Below are 26,242 nucleotides of genomic sequence, written 5' to 3'. Positions count from 1 at the left end.
CATGTAGAACATATTGCAGACAAAATAACAAACACGAGGTGTCTAAGCTAAGTGAGACACGCAGTAGAACATGCTAGGCTTAGAGAGAGGATTAGGGCTAGATTAGAGAGCCTTTTGTGAGCCTGAGCCCAAAGGCTGGCAGGAGAGCAGAAGCTGGAGATTAGCCTGCTGGGGAGCCTGAGTTATGGCTACTTTATTTCTATAATGTTCAAACTCCCAGGGGGCCACTTCAAAGAGCCTAGGAAAAACAAAACAGGACATTGCATAAAATAGAAAGGTGTGACATATATACAAAGAATAGGAAACATGGGTTGAGATTACACCCGCAAGTAGTCTGTTTAGTTGCAGTTGATATCAGAGTTCTAAGCCGACAGTTTGCTTAAATAGTTGCTAAGGTACAATTAGTTATAGACATTCTGATGATTGCAAATTATTAATTTCATAACAAAAATAAAACCAGTGAACATAGGAACAAGTGGTATAACCTTTCGCACAGCCCAGACAGGCAAAGGTTATCAGTTAATGACTAAACATGTGGCCGTGGAGCAGAAGTACTTGTCATAAGGTGTAAGTGCGGAAGAGTCGAGTATAGGAGTCACTTTGGAGATTGAAGGTTATTTGGTTATTGTACGCGGGCATATCTGAGTTAGACCTTTTGTTCCTGAGCCAGATTTTCACATTCCTTTTGAGCATGTTGAGGGTGTATTCAGTTGTCAGGTTGGTGGGGACGTTGTTCCAGAACTTTGGACCTAAGACTGCGAGGGATCACCTAACTGGTGCATTTGTGGAGTTTTATTGTCTTGTTTGGCAACCATAACATCCCTGTGACCAAGGTTGTTTTACTAAATATATTTCTTGACTGTACACATTCATGAAACCAGGGTTTGTGTTATTATGTTTAAGTAACAGGTACCTTCTTTCACCGCCATAGTTGTCATTTTCCATTTACGTATATTTCTAACACACCCAGTAACCACACATTGCTGGTTATTCCTGTTTGTGCATAACACTGGGCAATGTAACACTACATATAAAGAAGAAACCATTTTGAATGCTTGTGCATTGCTATATATTTGTATATGTTATTTTCAGCAGTGACAATAGTTGTAAGTCATATTTTCACTAATGTAAACACCTGTACTGGGAAGTTTCTTTTTAGCAAACAGGCTCAGGAGCATATGATCATTCATTTATATATTTTAATAGTTATAGTGAGTGTTCCAACTTCTCAAATCATGTCTTACCTGTAGCAGTTGTTATGGAAGGAATTGTAACTGGCCAGTGCTAGGAGAACTCCAAATCCAGGACCCAGCGAAAAAAAGATCTGTGCTGCGGCATCAACCCAAACCTGGGAAAAGAGCCAGTGAGAGACTTACAGTCAGAACTGCATATGGGCATCATTCTTTTGACCGAGAGTTGATGCTACATGTGAAAGGTAACAAACAACGAAAGGACAAAAGAAACTACAAAAAAACTAAATGACAGGCGATTGCAGCTTTAACGAAAATGCATGGTTATTGCGAGGTGCAGAAGATTAGTCGTCACAGGTCACTCCCACAATGAGGGCATCCTTACAAGAAAAGACACTGGGGTTTCATACAGAAAGGTTGTTTTAGAAGGATCTTTTAAAAAATATATTTTTATTCACATCCTTTGTCTTAAGATATCTTCTGTTTAGATCTCCCGTTTCTTTATTTCGACCTGAAACCATAAATCACCTTTCAAAATGGTCTCCTCTTTTCACGATGTACTAGATGGTCAAGTAATATATAGAGTACAGGTACTGTCTATTTATTTCTGACGGCTGTGGGTCTACCAAATCTGGGCTGAAAATGGGTATGTATGTAGCTGAAGTTCAATTGAAAAGATAACTTATTGGGCTATGGATAAAGAATGTTTTTGTATTCAGCTCCACCGAAATCTGAATGCATCAGATCCGAGAAGTAGAGATGGTTTGCAGTCTACAGAAGAGAAGGGAAGTAACCAGTGGCTGACATTCTTGACTCAATACCAGACTAATGTGCATGCATGTCAGTGGTAGACAAAGTAGCGAGGCTGACTGTCAGCACTCTGTTCCCCTGGGATATGACTATGCAATTGGAAATGTATGTTTATTTTAGAAATTTGTCCCTCAGGCAAGCAAATAAAGACAACACATCAATAAATACAATCAGAGTATGTATACAAATGTCAGTGGGCCTCATTACGACCCTGGCGCTAAGTGAAAAACGATGGCGGTAAATGGTTACCGCCATCGTTTTCCGCCAGGTCCGATCATGACTCGTGACCGTTAACTACGATGCCATTAGCGGCATCGTAGTTAACGCTACCGCTAACTGCGCTAAGGGTGCGCGCACGCGACCGGCCACACCGTACTTAGCGCCATGGCGGAAAGGTACGCAAATGCCGACCCAAGCGGACATGTACCTAACGCCATCACCCAGCCCGTTAAGTACCTTACCGCCATGGTGCTAATTACGTCATCGGGAACCAACCGTAAAGGGCCATATAAAGTGAATGCAGCTGCCACAGGTGCACAGAAACAGCACAGGTGAAGGCAATACAGAATCAGGAAGTACAAAAAGAGCACACCCCACCCCTTCCCACACCCAGTCACACTCCACAATGATACCAATACGACTAGCAATGTTGGGGCTGGAGGACCTGATAGCAATGCATGTGCTACAACAGCAACAAGAACAACAGGCAGCACAGAGGAGACGCAGGAGGAGAAGGAGGGCAAGGCAGGCCCAGCAAGCCCCACCAGCACAGCCAGTGCCACCACGCAGGCAGGCCCCAATCCCACGCATCAGAGCCAATCCATTCAACCTCACTGCTGAGCAGATCCACACCCTGTACCGTTTGGACCGGGACACCATCACCGCCATCGTAGACATGATACACAACGACATCGTCAGCATGATAGAAACTCCAACCGCCATCCCCCCCCTACTGAAGGTAGTGTCTGTACTCCACTTCCTGGCCACAGGCATCTACCAGCACACAGTGGGGCACTTGCATGGCATTTCACAACCATTATTCTCATGAACACTCATCCAAGTGCTCGATGCCCTCCTCAAGCACACAGACGACCACATCTCATTACCACGGACTGCCCAGGACATTGCAAACACCAAAGTTGGTTTCCATGCACTAGCCGGCATACCCGGTTGCATTGGTGCCATCGACTGCACCCATGTGGAATTGGTGGTTCCACGTGCCATGGAGGTACCGTACCGCAACCGGAAACAGTTCCACTCAATCAATGTGCAAATGGTCTGTGACTCCAACAAGATCATCACACATTGTTGTGCCCGATTCCCCGGATCAACCCATGATTCTATGGTCCTGAGGAACTCCACAATACCACGCTACATGGAGCGACATGCAGGCCCAAGATCCTGGCTACTCGGTGAGTCCAATGTCATGGAAGTGGGCAGGTGAATGACGTACCGATGCATACTCCACCTGGCTGAAAGGGGGGGGTGATGCATACTCCACCTGGCTGATAGGGGGGGGAATGATGCATACTCCACCTGGCTGAAAGGGGGGGGATGATGCATACTCCACCTGGCTGATAGGGGGGGGTGATGCATAATCCACCTGGCTGATAGGGGGGGGGGAATGATGCATACTCCACCTGGCTGAAAGGGGGGGGGGTGATGCATACTCCACCTGGCTGTGAGTAACACAGAGAATGGAGACAGAGGATGGGCACTCACAATGCACTCAACCCCTCTGCATACATTGGGTGATGGCATGCAAAACAGGCCATGGGAGCCATGAGCATATACTGGTTGCATTGTGTGAATCAATTAGTGCATGTAGAAGTGAGCCGAAGTAACAGTTGGATGCAAGCCATGGTGGCACATCATGTTCTTGATCAGACGGCATGACTGACACATACATTCTCGCCTACATACAGGTGATGCAGGCTATCCCCTGAAGAGGTGGCTCCTTACACCAGTCCGGAACCCGCAGAACCAGCACGAGGAGGACTTCAACCGTGCACATACACGTACTCGTGTGGTCATAGAGCAGACATTCGGCCTATTGAAGGCACGGTTCCGAAGCCTCAGCAGGTCTGGTGGGGCACTCCTGTACCACCATGAGTAGGTGGCAAAGATCATCATGGCATGTGTCATGCTACACAATATGTGCGTCAGACGGAATGTGCCCCTGCCCCCTGACGCAGAACTGCAACCACCTGACGATGAAGATGAGGAGGGTGCAGATGGGGCGGCACCCCATGGAGGAGGCGACGCAAAGGAGGGGCGTGCAATGCGCCAAAGTATCATCGACCACTGCTTCTAGCACACACGGCTGGTGTGAATCACATGGAGACTGCACTTGGGCACTGTGTGTCTCTGGGACATGCACACTGTGGACTGTACACCAATAAAGCACACATACGCAATGAAAATGTCCACACATTTCATTTTGGGAAAGAAAAAAGTGTATTTAAACTATGAAACGTCGTGACACACCCCCTCCCCCCTCCCCCCTGCACACCCCAACACACCCCCTCCCCCCTCCCCCCTGCACACCCCAACACACCCCCTCCCCCCTCCCCCCTCCCCCCTGCACACCCCAACACACCCCCTCCCCCCTCCCCCCTGTACAGCCCAACACACTGTTGGGTGTCCTGACCCACGTTTAAGCTATCCTGCTACAACATTTGGTGCTGTGGGCTTAGGAAATTCAAGATGGCGGAAAACCCACATGTGCGCTGAAATCCAGGAAAGCTGCGCAGTTTGTGCGCCCACCAAAATGGTTGCCTCACTTGCCACCCACCAGTGCGAGAATGAAAGGCCGGGTTGCCATGAGGGAAATGGGTTGCCAAAGGAAAAACAGTAGCGCCGGTTAGCTTCAAAGCGCTTTAAAACCACCATTGGACTACCCGCACAGTAGTCTGAAACCATTGGGAATGGCAATGCTGATTGCCAAATGCAACCTAGAAGTGTGGGGAATTAATTTCTTAAATCCCAAAAATGAGTGCAGTACCAGTACTCACCACTATCCAAAAGCCGGCGTTTTAAAACCACTCTGTGTGTGTTTCTGAAGGCAAGCAAAATGCCTATTTCAAACCTTGCAACATGTGCAAAATATTCACTGAACACCAGCAGACATTTGGCAGAATGGAGTTTTGTGTGCCTACAAAATCTGGGAAATGAAGAGCCCAAAAACAATGCTTATAACAAAAATGCTATGGAGTCAGCAGCTTAAACCTAACTGCAACTGGATTTAAAACCACCAAAATCGAAAATGTTAAATTAAATGAGTGACCTATGTTTGGTGTCACATGCCTTTGTAACTGTTGAAATGTCATAGTTTTGCACTTAGAATCAGCATTCTAGCTGCATGTGTAAAATTACAAGTTATTTTAAAAGCAACAAAAAGTTAGCTGAAGGTCTGGCTTAAGGAACTTGATTTTGCCTAGCAACTACCCATCAGCAGTGAAACTTGAGTCACCACTGTGTTCCCAGGCCAACCTTCCTTTTGCTGCCCAGGCTAAGGATATGCCATCTATCTGATAATTGAATTTCCTGTGCTCTGCCAGAGAGTGAACAAAGCCCTCTCCACTCAGGCAAAGGTTTTTTATTACAGACGTCGTAAAAAGTGGCTTCCTCCTGGAGAAGCTGGGAGGAGCACTGCCTGTGAGAGCAAGCTGGCTTGGCAGAACTGGAAAGAACCAGAAATTCAACCTTGTGCTGAGGGTAAACCACACCCCTTTGGAGCCAGAACATAACTTTAAAAAGATGAATAACTCATAGAGCGGACATGTGAAAATTTTATAAATGATACCATAATTCTTGTGATTTTTCTGCCCACAGTTTAAGACGTGGTAGGAACCGGTGGTATGTTCAGGGGGGTTTTAGCGGAAAAGTGGATATTACTCTAAATGTGTGCATGTTAAAAATCTGAAACTTCATCAGCTAATGTCCCTACCCCCTGCACACATGTATGTAAAGTTGGGTCCATGTCGGAAATTGGAAAAGCAGTTAAAAAGTCAATTATGTACACTCTTTGAATGCAAGCTCCGAGAATGAGCAGATTTGGACATAGACATGGCTAAATTCAGCCACACCATGTATATGTAATTTTAAACAAATGTGTACCTGTGCAAATATGTTTTTAGGTCAGATATAGATTGTGTGTAAAGTTGACAGGGGTGGGTTCTCTGTATCATAAACAGACCTCATCATGATGACACTTCATTTCATTCCCCCAATCAAGGGGACGAATGAAAGCTGACCAATGACGATTGAGAGGGGCAAGTCTAGTGATGCAACACACACACCCATTCTCAAGAAACAGATAAAAGCAGAGAGTCAGGACACATAGAGAGATTCATTTTTCATCTGCCGCTGAAAGCTCTGCCGGAAAAATCCATACTTACCTCCATCAAACTCCAGAAAGCCAAACTAGAGACTTCAATCTATCCAGAGCAGAGAGACCCAAAGAACCGGTGCCTAGCAGAGACCAGACCCCTGTGAGCAGTTCCAGAGGCCAGGCGCTGTGAGCAGAACCCGGAAAGACCTGACCAGACTGAAGTCCGTGACCAAGTCGCTTTCCTGTTCAAAATCTCTTGTGAGTACTTAGCAAAACTCAGAACACATCTCTTAGTTTAAATTCATCTAATTCAATCTATTTAGCCTAAGTAGAACTGCCTCCTAGCTGTCACCTGTCATTCTAGCTGCAAAAATTTGTCACTTGTCATTTTGAAAAAGTGTGCGTTTAAAATTTACAAAACCAAAAACGACCTTTACTAAATTACTCATATCTCCGCAACCGTTTGGGCTAGAGACTTGCAATAACTTTCATTTGGAAGCTGAGATCCCAGGCTTTTCTAGGACCCCAAAACGGTAGAGATAGTCCTTGCGGTTCCTTTGTAATAGCGCTCGGCGCATCCGCGAATTTTACCGCGATTTGCAATTTCTTCACATGTAAAAACTGCTGCTGTTTGCTTTCCATTGGCCAGAAATTCGTTTAACCTGCTAACTATCCCTGCATCATTGCTAGTGCGAGCCTGGACTAATATTAACTAGATACCACTCATCCTGAACCTCTAAAAGGGAATTAGGAGCGTTTCCAGCATATTTCTCATTCATTGCTAGCACCTATCAAAGCATTTGCCTGTGTTTTCAAAACTCCTATCTGTTTTCTGTAAGCTTGCTGGGATTGAACTGATTACATTGATTGCATTTCTGAGAACTGTGTGCTTCCTCCCATTTCCTTGCATTGCATAAAGAGGGGGGGAGTGAATAGCCAGAGAAAAGTGATTACATTGTTTGGTTGAAATCATATTGCGTATTTTCTGTACTGCATTCATTGAATATTGCATCCACCTGAGCTTACATAAAGCATCCTCTACCACGTTATACTTTTGTTCCTAATTACCAGTGTGCTACCTTATCCATTTCATCTCAACTCCTTAGTAATTATAAAGAAGTGTGCTAGTGCCAGATTCTCCATTGTTAATATTTACCATATCAGATTAAGTGTGATATTCAATTATTAATTTATTAAAAAGTGTGATATATATTTTAATTTATCAAATAAACCTTTTAAACTTGCAAAGCAGAATTACTTCTTGGCTCAGTGGGGTCAGGGGGATTCCAAGAGAGGGGTGTTATACAAGGGTAGTCATCCAGGACGCATGAACTGGACCTAAAGAGATATCAATAAGGGTTTTCATTCAGTATTCTAGACTAGGCGTTAACTTGGCTGTAGTGCTGAATTGAATCCTCTTACAAAGTGGGGGCTCGAGCCGAGACGTTGGGTTAGATTTACCATTTGTGCAGATTAATACAGTGTGCTAACTGACGGGATACATACATCCAGTCGGATCACCACGCTGCATTACGCTGTGAAGCATTCCTCAAAAGGGACACTCCAAGAAAAGTTCTGTTCTGCAAAAATAAAATACAAACTTCTGTAAGTCAGGACAGAGACCAATCTCTAGAATGACGACCTTAGTAAACATGAAAATAGCCAGAGAGCACCTCTTGCATAAGCTATTTGTGAGAGGTGAATGGACCGAACAGGGCCAGGATGTGTGGTTGCAGGCCATCACACAACAGGTCACTGAAACAGGGTCAGATATATATAGAGATCAGGGTCCCTTACATGTGGCCCTGAGTGAACTATATATGGCTCCTAAAGCCAAAGAGGAACACAATAAGATTGCCAGGATAGCAGCATACCTGTACCTATACGTTGGAGACATGCAGGATAGATGTGCGGAAAGCCAAAATCTGGCAAATAGGCAACAGATGGCATTACAGAAGGCCCAATCTGATCTGGACTCTTCTGAGCAGAGGCTGCAGAGGAGCCAGGAGTCAGAAAATGACAGCAGACGGTACATCACTAAAATAAAGGAGGATATGGATGTGCTGCAAAAGGAAAAGTCAGAACAGGATACCAGATTTCTGGCCCTACAGAAGGAGCACCAAGACAGTTTGGACTCCTTACTGCAGAGCCAGAAAAAGCTGGAGCAACAATTAGACTTTAACAGGGCATGCACGGAGCAGGTAGCCACCCTGCAAAGTCATCTAGATAGAGTGAAGGTAGAGAGCAACAAGCTGATCTTGAAAGACCTGGATACCCAGGCAGAGTTTGATGAGGAGCGCCAAAAAGCTGGTGCCCTTCAACGGCAAAGGGACGACCTGGCGGCACAAATGCAGGCTCTTAGTCAGGAAAGAGACGCCTTAGGCCAGGAAGTCTGCCATTTAAAAAGGAAAATGGAAGAAAATCACCTGGCCCACCAGGGGCTGGGTGACCTCCAAAAAGAAAACCAGAACTTGGTAGAGCACACCAGAAGGGTGGAGGATGCGCTAGCAAGAAAGGAGCAGGCCAATAGGGACACAGCTCAGGAGGTAACCCTCCTGCAGCAAAGACTGGCCCAGTTCTCCAGGACCAACCAGGAAGCACAGAGGGAAAATGAGGCCCTCTGTCAACACAATGATAGGCTCCAGCAACAGGTAGCGATGCAGGAGAAACTGATAGAGTCGAGTAAGGCCTTAACAGAGGAACTGAAAGCACAAATGCAGGCTCTTGCATTGCAACAGGGAGCAGGGGCGGATAGAGATGAGGTTCGCTGGGAAATGGAAACTCCGGAGCATAACCTCAGGAGCCCTAGTACCAGAGGCCCTCATACCTCTCAGTCCCTGGACTCTGCCACCCCCATGTCCCCTGGCGCACATGAGCACAGGGCCACAGGGATGGCAGATTACTATCCAGCCAGAAGCATGGGGCTCATAGGCCAGTACCATCCAGGAATGGAGGGGTGGGCATCCGGGTATGGGCACCCAAGTACAGTACAGTTCAATGGGGAACCCCAGGAGAGTAGGCCCATTAAGGGCATCCTGAAAACCTCTGCCCAGTTAGGTCAGTGGAGGGGGTACCCATCAAATCCTGGCAGCAAGGAGGAATCTGAAGACTCCTCTGAACTGCGCAGGACACAGGAGACCAGGTCCCCACATTCTGCCAGCCATTCCCAGGCTCGCAGAATCCGGGAAAACCTGGAAGAACAGACGGGAACCTCTGGGAGCAGTGCCTCTGAGTCCGAGGAAGAATGGACAAGGGTTACCCGAACCAAAAAGGCCAATAAGGCAAAAAGGGCCTTGCTCAAAGACCCCTTAAAGCAGATTAAGGCGATCAGGAGCGTCATCACGCCTTACCATAAGAACGCTAAGTATTCTGTTTGGGAGCACTTAGAGTTATTTGAACAAATGATGGAGACTTTCCAATTGAAGGACAGCCAAAGCTGCATTCAATATGTAAAGTGGACCTTCTCCCCGGAATACTCCAGTTTCTTTGCGGGGCTGGAGGACCAAAATCATTTAAGATGGTCCACCTATAAGGCGGCCATCCTGAAACATTTTTCTGTTCACAGAAATCCTCAAGAGGCTCGCAAGGCAGCCTACAATTTGCAATGTGGGGAGGATCAGGCCCCACAAGAATTTGTGCAGGAGTTAAAGCGGGCTTTTGCACAGACCACAAGAAGGGTGCGCACGGATAGCCGTGAATTTATCAACACGTTTTTCCATGCCTTGCCCAAATATATCATGACCCAGCTCGTGAGGGATTTTCATGAGAAAAGATCTTTAGACTGGGTCATTGAACAGGCTACCCGCATCTATGAGGTGCAGAAGCCCATAGAAAATAAAAGCAATGCCCAGAAAAACCCCAAAGCCAACAGCACCCCTGCTGCTGCCAAGGTGGCAGAGGTAAAGGTCACCCCCGTTTTGGATTTGGAGATGGGGGGGCCTAAAAACCTACCTGCACCTAATAATGCTAGGCCCAGAAGGCCCTCGGGCCAGTCGCAGACAGGGAGCAAGGGAGGCAGCCCCACAAATGGGGTCCCTCGCTCTCCTGACTACGTAAGTCCTCGCTACAAAGGTAACAGACCCATCCTGGGTTATGTGTGGACTCCTCCAGCCCAAGGGGGGGGATCCAGCCAAGCACCTAACCCAGGGAACTTCCCTCCAAACTTCCCACAGGAGGGCAGAAATTTACCAAACCCTGGGCAGAACTTTTTCCCCAGATATCCACCCGACTTCCAACCCCAAAATCATCCATCCTTCTTTCCTCAATTCCCTGAGCCCAGACCACTGAATCCGGGAGAGGGGAGGCCAAGGGTGGAGGGGTACCAAAATCTTCCCAACCAGGGGTACTACCAGAGGAGGGACAGCTACCCTTCCCGGGATCAGCCCAGGGGAGAAAACAGGGCCCCGTATCAGCCTGAGCGGGTTTCCCAGTTAGAGCGCCAGGTTCAAAACATGGCGCGGGATATGGGTCATATACTGAGGGCACAGCAGAACCCTCAGATCAGCATGCCGGCGCAGAACGCACCCAACTCTGGACCTGGTGCTCCAGAACAATGACGGGGGCAGCACCCCGATAAATCACCGGTTCCCAGGGAGGAGGCACAAAGGGAAGGGGGGTGTAAAGCCTTGGAGGAAGCTTCCTTCCTCACTTGTAAACAGCCCCTGGAAACCCAGGAACCGGAAACAAAATCTCTTGCCCCGGAAAGTCTGCCTCCTAAGGAGCAGAGGGGGGGTAGGAGAAACAAAAGACCCAAACAGACTCAGTTTGAGGAGGAGGTACAGATCTTCCAATTTGAGGGAGAGGGATCCTCAGAGGATCCTGGGAAAAGGATCTTCTCCTTCAGAGAGGGGGGAACTCCTCCCAAAGAAAAATGGGTCCCTAGGGATGCAAATCCAGACTGGGGAGATGTGGAGACTGAGCTACCGCCGCCCACCATCTCATCCCAGAACCAACAGCAAGAAAATCCCCTGGTTCAAACCCATCCTGGCGACTGCCTCCAAAAAGGGGGGGGCGGCCCAGAAACGGAGCCAGGGGAACCCACAATGGCTCTGATCTCCAGTTGCAAATTTTTTCTTTCAGATTCCCAAGACTCTCCACAGAATTCTGCCCAAATCTCCTCGCTAGCGATGTCCAAAACCAGAAAATTAGCCCACCAGTTGTCCAAAAATGTACATTATCTGTGCCCCCTTGAGGAGAAGGAGGGAAGATATTATGCCCCGGTACAAGTACAGGGGCAGGGTACAATCTCAGCACTGGTGGACACTGGATCTCAAGCTACCCTTCTGTCCAGAAGGGCCTTTGACGAACTGAATGCAGGAAGGGGAGAGAATTACCAAATTCCTCTCACCTCTCTTCCTGGACAACTGCAGAACTTTGACGGGAAGGAAATTCCCGTCGAGGGGACGGCAGACTTGGACATTAAGATCGGGCGACACAAGTTGAAACACCCGGTCATAGTTGTGACCCCAGAGGGCACCCCTTGTTTACTAGGGAATGACCTCCTGAGAAGGTTGTCACCCCTAATAGATTGCGTAAACAAGGTCCTCTGGACCCAGACTAGCCGACCAATAAAATTAAAACAGAGTGCCAACCATGTTAGTTTAAACGGCACATGCCACATGGTTGAACAAAAATCTGACCAAGTAGAATTTCACTTCCAGAATAGCCAAATTCCAGACGTGACAGTAATAGCAGTAGGACAACAGACTGGCGATGGGGGGTCCTCTCTATTTCTGAAAATCAACCTTCCTTCCAGTCTAAAGTGGTACTCCACGCTGGAAGGAAACACTCTGAAATTCTATACCAATCCACAATCTGAAACTCCCACTCCTATAGTCCAGAAAGATGTGAAATCAGCTCAGAGCCTGGCTGATATTCAGCAAATTGGAGAGCAGTTGTTCATCCCTGTTCAGTTAAATGATGGGAAGGACTCTGTTCTCGCTCGAGTGTGTGTGAACAACGGTAAGAGCTTCATCAGCGAAGCCATGTTCCGCCAACTCCCAAAAGATCCAGCCATTCCCACCTTCAAACTGATAGACAAATGGGAGATGGACCTGGAAGCACCTAATTCCAAACATCTCCTGCCAAGCAGGTGTATGCTCAAAATCTCCATTGGCAACAAGAGCATAGTCCATAATTGTTGGGTCGTGCGAGACGTCCCTGCCGCCTTTTACTTAGGCAGTGACATTCTCAATCGCTTTGCCATTAGTTTGGACCTAATAAACTTCAAAGCTTGGTCCCGATTAGCGGATAATCCCATGGGCTTTGATGATCCAGAAAAAGCATTTAGGTCAGCTCAATTGCTACCTTATGCAGTTGAAATTCAGGTTAAAGAGGAAGTCACCATCCCAGAAAGGACCCGACAATTCTCCCTGGAAGTGAAAGTTAAAAGGGGACAAGAGTTGAAAAACCCTGATGCTTACATACATCTAAATGCTTCTCTCCAACAGCAAGGGTTGGGGGTAAACCCAACTCCATTAGTCAACATAGAACATGACACCATTCTAATAGAGGTGGATAACAGCGACTTAAAGAGTATTACTCTAGCCGCAGGCACCATTATTGGAATGGCGGTTGATGACCGACATTTCTCCATTGATCTTGTAAATGAACTGTTAGGACCCATCCCCAAGGACTGTTTTGACAGTGACAGTGATGACAACGCAACACCAGACAGGATTTTTACCCGGCATGGGGGGAACTTCCTGGTGTACACTTCCTGCCCCTATGGTAAGGAAGATGTGACTTGTGACTTCAGGAGGGATGAGGTGATTTTCCAGGTCCATGAGGGCTGCCTTTCCCACCTGAAGCCTCCGGTCCAAATCAGCACTCTAACCAGGGACTTCTCCACCCAGCTGGAGGAGGCCGCTGAAATAGCCAAACCAGAAGTCTTTCCAGGCTTCAGGCAGATGGTGGAAGAGAGAGTCAACCTAGCTGATGCCTGTGTGACTCTGGAACAAAAGCAAAAGTTGAAACAAGTTTTCTTGGATTTCCAAGATCTCTTTGCGGTAGACTCATATGACTGTGGTCGCACTGACATCCACACAACAACAATCCCCACGGACCCTGGCATGACTCCTGTGTTTGTGAAGCAATATCGCTTGCCTCTCGCATCAATGGAGTCCCTTACTGAAATAATTAAGAACCTTGAGTCCCGGGGAATAATCCGTCCAGTCCACAGCACCTTCAATAATCCGGTGCTGGGAATATTGAAGCCAAACGGCCAGTGGAGACTCTGTGCCGACCTCAGGGAGCTCAACAAACGGGTCCATACTTCCCGATGGCCTCTGCCCTACATTGACCAAGGGCTGGCCCAGATCCAGGGGTCACAGGTATTCACTGCAATAGACCTGACCAATGGATACTGGACTGTGCCTGTCAGTAAGGAGGACCAATACAAGCTGGCTTTTACCTTTGGGGGCCAGCAGTACACATGGACCCGGACTCCCTTCGGATACCTTAACTCCGGTAATGAGTTCAATATTTTCCTACATAAGGCCATGCCCGACCTGGGTACGAGGGGTAACCTGGCTTATGTAGATGATGTCCTCATCAAAAGTTCATCTGTGGAGGAACACATAGCGGAGATCCGTTATGTTCTGACACAGTTGAGGGCCGCCGGAGCAAAACTTTCCTTTCAGAAAGCACAGTGGTGTAGAACCCGTGTTAATTTCTTGGGGCATGAGATTACTCCTCAGGGCCTCTGTCCCCAGGAAAAGAAAGTGGAAGCACTTCAGAAACTGAAAGACCCCACAACTCTGCGGGAACTAAGGAGCCTTCTTGGACTGACTAATTACAGCAGAAAGTTCATTGAGGGCTATGCAGAGATCACCAGACCCCTGATTCATCTCCTGAAGGGGGGGGTCAAGTGGGAATGGGGTCCAGAACAAGCCGAGGCAGTAAAACAACTCAAAAGAAGCCTCTCACAAGCGCCTTGCCTAGCTTACCCTGTCAGAAACAAGGAGTTCTTCCTGGAGACGGGGTTCTCTAATACGTGCTTGACGGCAGTATTATATCAAAAGCATGACAAGGTCAATAAAGTAATCTCCTATGCGAGCAAAACTTTATCCTCTGTGGAGGAAAAATTCAACGATTGTGAGAAGGCACTCCTGGCAACGGTGTGGGCATTGAAGAATTACCGCCCGTTTATCCAGGGGGAACACATCATAGTGGAGACTCCACACCAGCCTCTGCAATATCTCCAAAGTGACAGAATCCGGGCCGGAAATGTGAGTAATTCCCGAATTACTTCCTGGATTCTGTCAATGCAAGGCTTTCCTGTGGAGGTCAGATATGGCCAAAACAAGAAGAGTCCCCTCGCGCAAGGTCTGGCTGACTTGCATGATTGTGCCAGAGAAAACTGTCTCGAGGACGAAAGTCTAAAAATAAAGGACAACATGGAGGCATACCTTAATTCCCCCCACAAAGTCTTTGAAGAAGACAAGTGTGAGGGAATGCCCACTGTCTATGTGGATGGATGCTCTTACCAGGTTGACAACAACGGGGAGAAAGAACTAGTGGCCGGCGTAGGGAATGCATGGGTGAATGAGTCCCCAGAACCCTCCGCCGGATTCAAAATTGGTCCCCGAAGTAGTCAGGTGGCAGAATTGATGGCTGTGCATCAGGCCATCCTCACTGCTGTCCAGCATCAACTCCACGAACTGGTCATAATCACAGATTCGGATTATGTACGGAACGGGTTCGTGGAGCACCTGGTTAATTGGAAGACCAGAGGCATGGTATGTGCTAACAACAAACCCTTGAAACATGGGAAGTTGATCCAAAACATTGATGATCTGGTCACCTCGAATGGGATGACCATCTATTGGAAGAAGATCAAGGGTCATTCCAAAGTAGAGGGACCAGACAAAACTGGAAATGACTTAGCTGATCAGCTGGCCAAAACCGGGGCCATCCAAGGGGATCTAATTGAGATTGAGTCCCTGGTGGGGGAAATCCAGGTCACTGCCATCACTAGGTCCCAGACAAATGCTCACAACGACCTCTCAATTGCACAATGGAGTAAGGAGACCCCTGATGCTGATTTGATTACTGCTCAGAAGGGGGATCCAATAATTGGTAAATTTTACCAGCACCTTGAGGACCCTGAGAACTTTCCCCTGACGGATACCGATTACACTGGGAAAGAGGACCTAAGAGTGTTGATGAAATGTCCAAAAATGTTCAGAATCCAAGACGGGTTGTTGGTAAGGAAATCCAAAGCTGGCCACGATCAGTGGGTGGTTCCTACCTCATTCCGAAGCCTGATGTTAAGTCACGCCCATGATGCGGCCACTGCCGGTCATAGGGGGTTTCACACAACATTGGAAATCTTAAGAGAGGTTGCATACTGGCCACACATGGGCCAGGACCTCAACCAATATTTGAAGGGTTGTCTTGTGTGTGCACAATTTCAGCCGTCATCCCTCACACACCGGGCGCCTTTACAAAAGAGGGGAATGACACTGCCATGGTCAGATTTACAAATCGACTTTGTAGGCCCTGTGATTCGCTCGGCTAGGGGGAATAAGTACATGTTGACCGTGACATGCTTGTTTACCAAGTGGGTGGAATGTCTCCCAGCCCCAAACTGCAAGGCAGAAACGGCAGCTGCCTTGATGATTAACCACATCTTTTCCCGTTTTGGTCTACCTCAAAGGATTGAGTCAGACAGAGGTAGCCACTTCACCAGTGAAGTAATGACAAAGATGTGGGAGATACTGGGGGTCAAGAGAAAGCTGCATATTGCTTATAGACCAGCTTCTTCTGGGGCAGTAGAGAGATATAACCGGACAATTGTGAGCATATTAAAGAAGTTTGTGGCAGATTCTGGGCCAAGTTGGGATATCCGATTACCTCTGGTCCTAATGGCTATCAGATCTACCCCTTCATCTGCAACCAAAATGTCACCATTTGAGTTGATGACTGGGCGCAAGATGGTGCTTCCTCAGCATTTGCTCTATAGGACCCAAGAGCAGACACTGATAAATGCCTCCACTACTCATGAGTATGTAGAGAATTTAAGGAAACACCTTCAACATGCTTTTGCTTATGCTCAGCGGAATCTAGAAAGATCGGCTGATAGCATGAAGACCCATTATGACCTGAAAACTTCCAGGAAGGAATATCAGGTGGGAGACCGGGTCTATCTATACAACTTCCAAAGGAACCAGGCCAAGCAGCGCAAATTTTTGCCTACATGGAAGGGACCCTTTGAGATCGTCGATAAGATCTCCCCTGTGGCCTACAAGATCCGCATCCCCAAAGGCGGTTCGGCAGAGGGGGAAGACAAGTGGGTCCACATAAACCAGTTGAAATGTTGCCATCCCAGGCACACTCTGCAACAACTGGAGGAATCCTCTGGAATCCTAGCGGGTACTGTATCAGACTAATTCAGTTCCAACCATAAAACATACCACATCTAGTCTCTAAAATATTGTGATTTGCATGAAACTGTCTCTTAGTTATACTGTTTTTTTTTTCTCAAAATAAGAATGTAATGTTTCGTTATGATAAAATGCATATGCTGCCCCACTACCTCAACAGTGGTGGAAAAACGTCTATGAGTAGATATTGCCGCTTTTGCTTTATCATCCTAGGAGAGATGAAACCATGAAGGATGACCAAGAAGAACGATCCGGAGACCGGGAGCAGAGACGCAACGGGCCCGGGGTACCGCCCAATCTTCCCATCAGGACCGGCGAGGAGAACCGATCGATCAGTACCGGATGGAGAAGAAAACGCTGAACTGTGTCATCTACAGAAGAGGAAGAAGATTATGCGGACAGACCGGTGCATGGGTCAAAACCCTTGTGCACGCGACTCCCCATCGACTCAAATTCAAAGTGCAGTCGCGTGGGGGGGACTTGTTGGGTGTCCTGACCCACGTTTAAGCTATCCTGCTACAACATTTGGTGCTGTGGGCTTAGGAAATTCAAGATGGCGGAAAACCCACATGTGCGCTGAAATCCAGGAAAGCTGCGCAGTTTGTGCGCCCACCAAAATGGTTGCCTCACTTGCCACCCACCAGTGCGAGAATGAAAGGCCGGGTTGCCATGAGGGAAATGGGTTGCCAAAGGAAAAACAGTAGCGCCGGTTAGCTTCAAAGCGCTTTAAAACCACCATTGGACTACCCGCACAGTAGTCTGAAACCATTGGGAATGGCAATGCTGATTGCCAAATGCAACCTAGAAGTGTGGGGAATTAATTTCTTAAATCCCAAAAATGAGTGCAGTACCAGTACTCACCACTATCCAAAAGCCGGCGTTTTAAAACCACTCTGTGTGTTTTTCTGAAGGCAAGCAAAATGCCTATTTCAAACCTTGCAACATGTGCAAAATATTCACTGAACACCAGCAGACATTTGGCAGAATGGAGTTTTGTGTGCCTACAAAATCTGGGAAATGAAGAGCCCAAAAACAATGCTTATAACAAAAATGCTATGGAGTCAGCAGCTTAAACCTAACTGCAACTGGATTTAAAACCACCAAAATCGAAAATGTTAAATTAAATGAGTGACCTATGTTTGGTGTCACATGCCTTTGTAACTGTTGAAATGTCATAGTTTTGCACTTAGAATCAGCATTCTAGCTGCATGTGTAAAATTACAAGTTATTTTAAAAGCAACAAAAAGTTAGCTGAAGGTCTGGCTTAAGGAACTTGATTTTGCCTAGCAACTACCCATCAGCAGTGAAACTTGAGTCACCACTGTGTTCCCAGGCCAACCTTCCTTTTGCTGCCCAGGCTAAGGATATGCCATCTATCTGATAATTGAATTTCCTGTGCTCTGCCAGAGAGTGAACAAAGCCCTCTCCACTCAGGCAAAGGTTTTTTATTACAGACGTCGTAAAAAGTGGCTTCCTCCTGGAGAAGCTGGGAGGAGCACTGCCTGTGAGAGCAAGCTGGCTTGGCAGAACTGGAAAGAACCAGAAATTCAACCTTGTGCTGAGGGTAAACCACACCCCTTTGGAGCCAGAACATAACTTTAAAAAGATGAATAACTCATAGAGCGGACATGTGAAAATTTTATAAATGATACCATAATTCTTGTGATTTTTCTGCCCACAGTTTAAGACGTGGTAGGAACCGGTGGTATGTTCAGGGGGGTTTTAGCGGAAAAGTGGATATTACTCTAAATGTGTGCATGTTAAAAATCTGAAACTTCATCAGCTAATGTCCCTACCCCCTGCACACATGTATGTAAAGTTGGGTCCATGTCGGAAATTGGAAAAGCAGTTAAAAAGTCAATTATGTACACTCTTTGAATGCAAGCTCCGAGAATGAGCAGATTTGGACATAGACATGGCTAAATTCAGCCACACCATGTATATGTAATTTTAAACAAATGTGTACCTGTGCAAATATGTTTTTAGGTCAGATATAGATTGTGTGTAAAGTTGACAGGGGTGGGTTCTCTGTATCATAAACAGACCTCATCATGATGACACTTCATTTCATTCCCCCAATCAAGGGGACGAATGAAAGCTGACCAATGACGATTGAGAGGGGCAAGTCTAGTGATGCAACACACACACCCATTCTCAAGAAACAGATAAAAGCAGAGAGTCAGGACACATAGAGAGATTCATTTTTCATCTGCCGCTGAAAGCTCTGCCGGAAAAATCCATACTTACCTCCATCAAACTCCAGAAAGCCAAACTAGAGACTTCAATCTATCCAGAGCAGAGAGACCCAAAGAACCGGTGCCTAGCAGAGACCAGACCCCTGTGAGCAGTTCCAGAGGCCAGGCGCTGTGAGCAGAACCCGGAAAGACCTGACCAGACTGAAGTCCGTGACCAAGTCGCTTTCCTGTTCAAAATCTCTTGTGAGTACTTAGCAAAACTCAGAACACATCTCTTAGTTTAAATTCATCTAATTCAATCTATTTAGCCTAAGTAGAACTGCCTCCTAGCTGTCACCTGTCATTCTAGCTGCAAAAATTTGTCACTTGTCATTTTGAAAAAGTGTGCGTTTAAAATTTACAAAACCAAAAACGACCTTTACTAAATTACTCATATCTCCGCAACCGTTTGGGCTAGAGACTTGCAATAACTTTCATTTGGAAGCTGAGATCCCAGGCTTTTCTAGGACCCCAAAACGGTAGAGATAGTCCTTGCGGTTCCTTTGTAATAGCGCTCGGCGCATCCGCGAATTTTACCGCGATTTGCAATTTCTTCACATGTAAAAACTGCTGCTGTTTGCTTTCCATTGGCCAGAAATTCGTTTAACCTGCTAACTATCCCTGCATCATTGCTAGTGCGAGCCTGGACTAATATTAACTAGATACCACTCATCCTGAACCTCTAAAAGGGAATTAGGAGCGTTTCCAGCATATTTCTCATTCATTGCTAGCACCTATCAAAGCATTTGCCTGTGTTTTCAAAACTCCTATCTGTTTTCTGTAAGCTTGCTGGGATTGAACTGATTACATTGATTGCATTTCTGAGAACTGTGTGCTTCCTCCCATTTCCTTGCATTGCATAAAGAGGGGGGGAGTGAATAGCCAGAGAAAAGTGATTACATTGTTTGGTTGAAATCATATTGCGTATTTTCTGTACTGCATTCATTGAATATTGCATCCACCTGAGCTTACATAAAGCATCCTCTACCACGTTATACTTTTGTTCCTAATTACCAGTGTGCTACCTTATCCATTTCATCTCAACTCCTTAGTAATTATAAAGAAGTGTGCTAGTGCCAGATTCTCCATTGTTAATATTTACCATATCAGATTAAGTGTGATATTCAATTATTAATTTATTAAAAAGTGTGATATATATTTTAATTTATCAAATAAACCTTTTAAACTTGCAAAGCAGAATTACTTCTTGGCTCAGTGGGGTCAGGGGGATTCCAAGAGAGGGGTGTTATACAAGGGTAGTCATCCAGGACGCATGAACTGGACCTAAAGAGATATCAATAAGGGTTTTCATTCAGTATTCTAGACTAGGCGTTAACTTGGCTGTAGTGCTGAATTGAATCCTCTTACAACACCCCATGTAGGTGTCAACAGATGCCTGTGACAGTGGCCACAGGCTGTTACAAGCCCTCTCTCCCGGCCCCCGGGGCACCCCTGGCTGTGGAGCGCAGGTTACGTCCGGAAAGTCGGACGGGGCTGCTCTGTGCAGAACTGGCAGTGGAGGATGTCCCTGCCTGCCCCCGTGCATGCACGTCCTGTAGGGTGTGGGTGAGCTCAGTGAGCGCACGACGAAAGCCGGCAAGTTCAGCACAGATGTCCCTGGACATGGCCTGCATGGCATCCCTCAGGGTGGCAGTGCTCTGCGCTACTTCGGCCCTTAGGGTCTCCGTGGCCTGTTCAATGGTTGCCCTAGCCCCCACACATTCCGCGGCATGCTCAGCCAGCATCGTGGACAGTTGTTGCTGCCGTTCTGTGATGTCCTCGAGGGACTGCTGCCCCTGCTGGCCCATGGCCAGTGCTGGTGGCGTGATGGAGGGGCTGCTCCCCTCCTGTGGACTGAGGACTGGGCATGGGGTAGAAGGCCACTCCTCTACCTCTGTGTGCCCCTGTGTGTGATCCTCATGGGGGCTGGCGTCTGACAAACAGGGGGAATGTAGTAGGTCAGTGGGGCTTCTGACTTCGTGCTCCTCAATGTCTGAGTCTGAACATGCAGCTATTGCAGCTGTCTCACCCATGTTGCTGCTGGCCGCTGACCCGGTGCCTTCTGTGGCAGGCAATGTTGGTAGAGGTGGAGCAGCTGCTGCTGGCCTGCTGACTACAGGGGTGCTTGCCGGTTGGACGTCCGGTATGCTTGCAGTGGGTCCTGTTTGTTGTGGGGTCTGCCTCACTGCAGCTGAGGTTGAGGGTGCGGGGACGGTATTATTGGCCTTCTTGGCTCTCTTCGTCGCAGGGGTGTCCTGGTCCTCGGGGTGTGAATCTGTGCCTGTGGTGGAGCAAAGGAGGGAGGGCGTTATTGATGGGTCTGGGGACTTTGGAATGACAATGATAGACATTATTCTGGTCAGTAGATGAGGCAGATTTCAGGCAGGGCCATGCAGGTTGTCTCCTTTTAGTGTGGAATGTGGATGCAGGTATGCGAGTGCCAGCAGTGTATACAGGGTGGTGCTCGCATGTGGCTATGGGCAGTGTGGAAATGTGTTGCATTTACACTCTAGGGCAACCTTGTGCAACACATGAATGGACTGCAGCGACTATGGCATGTCTTGTTTGAGGCACCTACCTTCATCGCCTGATTTCGGAGCTCCCCTTTCGATCCCTCCGACGCCTTCAATGGCTTCCATGCCAATCGTGGTTGCACAAATCTCCTCCCACGGTTGGAGTTTTAGTGGGGATTCCGACCCTCCACCGGTACCCAGGGCAAGGTTGCGGTTCGCAGAGATGACGGCTCTGACCCGTATGCGAAGGTCGTCCCAGCGCTTCCTGCACTGCTGTGGGGTGCGGGGTACGGTCCCCACCGCGCTGACGCGCTCGACCACCAGGGCCCAGATGGCCTTCTTTTTCCCTATCGCTGTCCTGGTCATTTCCTGGGAGAAAACGACAGCTGCGTTGTCTTGCAGGGTCTCCGCAAGCATGCAGAGTTCCTCCCGGGTGAATCTTTCCTGGCGCTGGCGGTCACATGCCTTCTTAACAGCTTTAGGAATTTTTGGGTAGTTGGATGGGTGGGTGATTGGTTGGGACAGGTGTCAGGGTTGGATCTGGTGTTGTTTGGTAGGATGGCAATGGATTGTGTTTTTAAAGATGGCCGACGTGCTGTTTCCCGTTCCGGCGCAATGACGCTATTTCCGGTTCTGCTTTTTACGGCCACCGCTAATTACGGTGGCCGCTAATTACGGTGGCCGCTACTTACGGTGGCGGAAGTGCACCTTGCTCGCTTTACGATGCCGGTAGGGGCCTTTTCCGCCATGGCGTTAATTGCATTACCGCCATGGCGTAATGCTCGTGCACGATGGGTCGTAATGTGGCGCTCTTTACGCCATCGGCCCACGGCGTAAACGCTCATTACGCCATGGCGGTAATGACGGAAGATTACCGCCTGGGTCGTAATGAGGCCCAGTATCTTAAAACCAATACAGCGTAGTCACATGGCACGATTTATAAAATGGCATAATCTCATCCAAACACTATGCACTTCCCCCTTAATTCTCTGGTTGTTCAAACTCAAAATGTCCGATATCTTAAGCAATCATCAACAATTCCTGACATACCCCTGCCACCTCACCTCTTCTGGCTAATTGTATTATATTGTATTGTATTGTATTTGAGTTTTGTAAAGCACACATTTGCCAGGTGGCATCTTGTCAATAAAATGCAATGCAATATACAACAATAAGGGCCTAATTCACAGAAGCGTTTTCTAATAGCTAAACCTTATTGGAAAACGCTCTGTGAATAAAGGCCTATATATTGTCTTAATGGAAAATACTACGTACAGAAAAATATAAAATGGGGAATGCCTTGTTTAATACCCCTACCTCGGGGTAAAAAACGTGTCTACATTTACTTATCTGTACCCAAATTGCTGTGATAGAAAATAATACAAGCTGTTCTAATCTTAGCTGCATTATTGGCTTTGCCCATATTGGGCAAATCCACACTCACCAAATCCCTGGCTAAAATATATTGCCTTGAGGTGACTTTTTCAGAGGTGACCCCGAAAATAAAGGACAAGAGTGGATCTGTCATTGATGTTGACGCCGATGGGTCCTGGGGCCCGCGCGAGGGTAGATGCAAGGCAAGGTATGTAAGAGAGCACATGGGCTGGGATAGCGTGGTGGGGTGGGAGGTTTAGAGAGTATGGGGAGCGGGCAAAGCATGGTGTGTTTGGACAGACTATTGTAAATGCTGCAGTGGGGCGGGAAGGGTGGTGTGGCTGCTTCTGCAACGAACATGCTCTTTTTGTGCAATTGGGAGAGTTTGGGTCTGTCTGACCGATTTCTTTTTTACTGCAGCAAACTGACCACAATTTATTTGCCCCGAGCCCAATTTAAACACACGTGTGTTTATTTTTGTCCCCTGCCTCCAATTATAAGGAAGCGGGGGACACCCCTGCACTCCCAAAATTGCAAAATACCAACCATGGGGAGTGGGGGACACCCCTACAACCTCCACTCTCCAGGGTTGGTACTTTACAATATATGCAACCAAATTGCCCCAAAGGCCAAATCACCCATGCAAAATTCGAACAAATTGGTCATTAGGGCAATTGTTTTGGTTCAAATAGGCTAATACCGTTGGGAGAGGGAGGGCTAACCAGAGGTGGACTGGCCTTGTTGAGAAATTGGAAGAATTTGCAACAGCAGCTCTCTCATGGAGTCCGACAGGGCTGTGAGAGTTGTTGCATTACCTGCAGAGCAACATTTGGCTGACTTTGGCACACTTTTGCCTTATATGTTCTTGTTTGGATATTTTTATACTTCCCTTAGATCACTCTGCCTCAATTGGAAAGGAGTTAAGGATTACCATGGGAGAGTACCACTGCAAAACTGACAGGGCTAGGGCACTGTGAACTACTTTACAGGCTGTGCAAGCACGTGTGAGTGACAACGCTCCATGTTAGGAAGTCTCAAGTTTTCGCTACCGAATACGTTATCTCGGAAGAAGGAATTCGAGTTGAGGGGTATGTCCGAGTGGGGCAGAGGTCCAGGAATCTTGGATCTCCTGTCGCTGAGTGCTTGAGTGAAAGTTGTGAGTGTCTGTTCTGTGGAATATTAAGAGCTATAGAGGCCCATATCTTCTGGTGGGGTGGTGAAGAGGCGAAGTAAGTAAACACGGATAAGCCTATGGAAACAAGAAGGACTTTTCAGTGTACAAGGACGTTCATGAGGTTCTTAGGGCTTGTGCAGAATCAGTTGCAAGTAAGGCTTAATGATACATGGCTTCCAGTGGGCAAACCCAAGTCTCTAAATGCAACCCCATTATTTGGAAATATCTCTTTTTAATTTTGGCTCCGAGTTGTTTTTTAGCCACTCAAGGTGAGGCCAAACTGTCGACATGAGAGTGTAGATAGAAGAGAGCTGGTATACAAGTATCGACACACAGCCTGCCAACCACCTGCCAACCCTCTGCAGAAACAGATCCAGAAGGATGGCTTTGTAATGCATATGAGCATTATGAACCCACCACCCGCCCAAAGCAATGGTCATGTGGGCTTCTTTTTAACAGCTTGTAAACTGTAACTTTTGTTTTGATGCTTTTTCGAAAACCGGACCAGCCAAGTTATATCACCTCGTTCTTTACACCGTGGCAAGGCTCAGAGCAATATCAACATGCTACAAGTGTCCAAAAAATTCAATTTAGGCACATATAAAACGAAGAACAAAGGAACTGTTTTCAATGCCCAAGGAAGAATTTCAGGAATGAGTTACATTCCCATTGTGAGCGCCTACCCTTTCTGCTTGTGTAATTAGAAAAATGCATAACCTATCCAAACTCTCGCTAGATGAGTTCTTGCAGAGTCAGTGCAAGGTCCATTTTGTACTGACTTTACACTGCAAAAATACAGTGCAGTGTGCAAAGTCACTTTTCAGCAGAGCAAAATATCTTTGAACAGTGCAAAAAATTCCATGAAGCGAGGCGAAACAAGGCAAGAGGATGGGGGAACCAGGAGGACAAACAAAAACGATCTTAATAGTCCTTGTGACATTCGGATCGTGCAAGTGCAGTAAAGAGAAGTGCAGGGGAGAGGGGAGGGAGGGAAGAGCCGATCTGGGTGAATAGGCCTGTGAGAAAACTGAGTGCCAGGGGTGGCCAGGTGGACAGAGCCAGGGAAAGCAGAGCGTGCAGGGGAAGGGAGGTCCACACGGTAAGTGCGAGGTAAGGGGCAGGAAGGACTACAAGGGTGCCGGCCCAGCCAGGCAAGTGCGGGGGGAGGAGCCCGAAAAGGCAGTGCAGGTTGAGAGGGGCTGGTGCCCTGTAGGACCTTGAAGGAACCAGTCAGCCAGTCAAGCGGCAGAATGGGGAGGACAAAAAAAAAAAAAAGGCCAGAGGACAAGGCCTGCACTCCTCTTTGCAGCTCCGCTGCGAGTGCCTCCATCAGCTGTGCTCGATCAGCTGTCTGCTGACTTTCATCTTCTTTTCGGAGCCCCAGCTGATCCAGCTCGTCTCGCGCATATTTCAAAGGCCTCCACCATGGAAGGCATGATCACCGCCTACAATGCTTTTAAAAAAGCATCTTTCGAATCTCCCGCCGAATCGATGCCGCTTCCCGCCCGCAGCCCGCAGCCTGATACGGCTTGCCGCCCTGCCGGCTCCACCCCCCCACCATAAAGGGAGACGGGGCTCACCGCCAGGCGAAGCCGCGAGGAGAAGGCCAGAGGACAAGGCCTGCACTCCTCTTTGCAGCTCCGCTGCGAGTGCCTCCATCAGCTGTGCTCGATCAGCTGTCTGCTGACTTTCATCTTCTTTTCGGAGCCCCAGCTGATCCAGCGCGTCTCGCGCATATTGCAAAGGCCTCCACCATGGAAGGCATGATCACCGCCTACAATGCTTTTAAAAAAGCATCTTTCGAATCTCCCGCCGAATCGATGCCGCTTCCCGCCCGCAGCCCGCAGCCTGATACGGCTTACCGCCCTGCCGGCTCCACCCCCCCACCATAAATGGAGACGGGCTCACCGCCAGGCGAAGCCGCGAGGAGAAGGCCAGAGGACAAGGCCTGCACTCCTCTTTGCAGCTCCGCTGCGAGTGCCTCCATCAGCTGTGCTCGATCAGCTGTCTGCTGACTTTCATCTTCTTTTCGGAGCACCAGCTGATCCAGCGCGTCTCGCGCATATTGCAAAGGCCTCCACCATGGAAGGCATGATCACCGCCTACAATGCTTTTAAAAAAGCATCTTTCGAATCTCCCGCCGAATCGATGCCGCTTCCCGCCCGCAGCCCGCAGCCTGATACGGCTTACCGCCCTGCCGGCTCCACCCCCCCACCATAAAGGGAGACG

General features: G+C 47.8%; 1 protein-coding gene across 1 annotated transcript in view; it reads right to left on the bottom strand.

Annotated features, from left to right (window-relative positions):
* Positions 1-26,242, bottom strand: part of LOC138492335 (sodium-dependent serotonin transporter-like) — an 821,649-nt gene that overhangs the window by 410,582 nt on the left and 384,825 nt on the right. The window contains exon 6 of the mRNA XM_069619389.1: positions 1,245-1,348. Coding sequence (XP_069475490.1) covers positions 1,245-1,348 — 104 coding nt within the window. The remainder of the gene's footprint in view (positions 1-1,244; positions 1,349-26,242) is intronic.

This window comes from Ambystoma mexicanum, chromosome 10, assembly GCF_040938575.1.
Source record: "Ambystoma mexicanum isolate Mex_15411 chromosome 10, UKY_AmexF1_1, whole genome shotgun sequence".
Lineage (NCBI taxonomy): Eukaryota > Metazoa > Chordata > Amphibia > Caudata > Ambystomatidae > Ambystoma > Ambystoma mexicanum.
This window is presented reverse-complemented; position numbering and strand designations above follow the sequence as displayed.